Below are 1,378 nucleotides of genomic sequence, written 5' to 3' on the forward strand. Positions count from 1 at the left end.
CCGCCACTCCCTTCACCCGCTTGTGCTGTGATGTGTTATTTAGATAACGGTCTCCATCATCTCAACGGTCTCCATCCTCTCAACTGTGGAGACAGTTATCAAATAATGTGCAAAAACTGTTACCTTTGGTGGTTGTCCCTCAAAGTCTCTGAGCTCCTTTAGGGTTTCCAGCAGTGAATTCCAGTTTTACCTTATCAACTCGTGACTCTAAATTATGTTTATTTTAAAATAATTATTTTCCATTTCTTAGGCGAGTATCTTTTTTCATGTATTAAAGGTCCCTATTTTCCACATTTTAGTATCTCCTCTCATTTATCGGCTGAGTTATAGTAAAGTTATGGCTGAGGTATCACAACAAACAATCTGAAAGCAAACGACTGATAACCTTCATCCTTGCTTTCAATTCTGATTTTGCATCTTCAACCCTCTCAAATAGCTCTTTCTCAAGCTCCATTTGCATCTTCTTCTCAATCTCCATTTCCATTTGTAGTTTTACAGTTTGAACAGAGAAAGACTCTACCTCATCCAACAGTGCCTCATCGACCCACTTGAAGACGTGGTCATCATTCATAAGCTATCAAGGTGATGGAGACAACAATTGGAACAAGAACAGATTCAACATAAACCAACAAGAACAGATTCAACATAAACAAGAACAGACTCTACCTTCTTCGCAGTTGCATACCCACAACGGAAGTTTCGTCGACAAGGATTTGACTCCGATTTCAAATTTTTGGCCACGATTGCTTCTCCACACCAACATCTCTTAGGTACGCCAACAACTGTACCTCGTCCTCTCTCTCGGACATTTGATGCACAACTCGAGTCTCCAGATACATTGCTCATGATTTACGAGATTTTGATTTTTTAGGGTTTAAGCATTCGACATTTAGGGATTTTCGTTTTTAAGAAGAAGAACATCACTCGGGTCAACAATTGAATATTAATATTATTAGGTTAACTTATGGTTTCCCGCCAACAATTGCATATTAAAATTATTAGGTTAACTTATGGTTTCCCGCCAAAATATCGCTTTACGGCTGAGTTATAACCATTACTGGAAAACGAAAGGTCATGTAACGGCTGAGTTATCACAAGAAACAATTTGAATATTAAAATTATTAGTTTAACTTATGGTTTTCCGCCAAAATATCGCTTTACGGCTGAGTTATAACCATTACTGGAAAACGAAAGGTCATGTAACGACTGAGTTATAGTGACTTATGGCTGAGTTATTACAAGAAACAATTTGAAAGTAAATGAACGATATATATGATTTGACGGATGAGTTATAATATTTACGGGAAAACGAAAAGTCTCGACGATTCATGTGAACGGCTGAGTTATAGTGATTTATAAATCTTTAGTGGCTGATTTA

The 1,378-nt window shown here is 37.3% G+C and overlaps 1 protein-coding gene across 1 annotated transcript; it reads right to left on the minus strand.

The window, feature by feature from the left end:
* LOC104783425 (uncharacterized protein At4g04775-like) lies at positions 350-846 on the minus strand. The gene is made up of 2 exons (XM_010508584.1): positions 667-846; positions 350-574 (listed from the first exon to the last, which is right to left on the minus strand). The coding sequence occupies exons 1-2, from the start codon at positions 844-846 to the stop codon at positions 350-352; spliced, it is 405 nt and encodes a 134-aa protein (XP_010506886.1).

Source organism: Camelina sativa, chromosome 4 (genome assembly GCF_000633955.1).
Source record: "Camelina sativa cultivar DH55 chromosome 4, Cs, whole genome shotgun sequence".
Lineage (NCBI taxonomy): Eukaryota > Viridiplantae > Streptophyta > Magnoliopsida > Brassicales > Brassicaceae > Camelina > Camelina sativa.

Excerpts from the sequence above, each read along its gene's own strand:
- LOC104783425 (XM_010508584.1), bottom strand. The coding sequence starts at position 846 with ATGAGCAATGTATCTGGAGACTCGAGTTGTGCATCAAATGTCCGAGAG. Across the intron at positions 575-666 it reads GGTATGCAACTGCGAAGAAG|CTTATGAATGATGACCACGT; the intron begins GTAGAGTCTGTT and ends TCACCTTGATAG.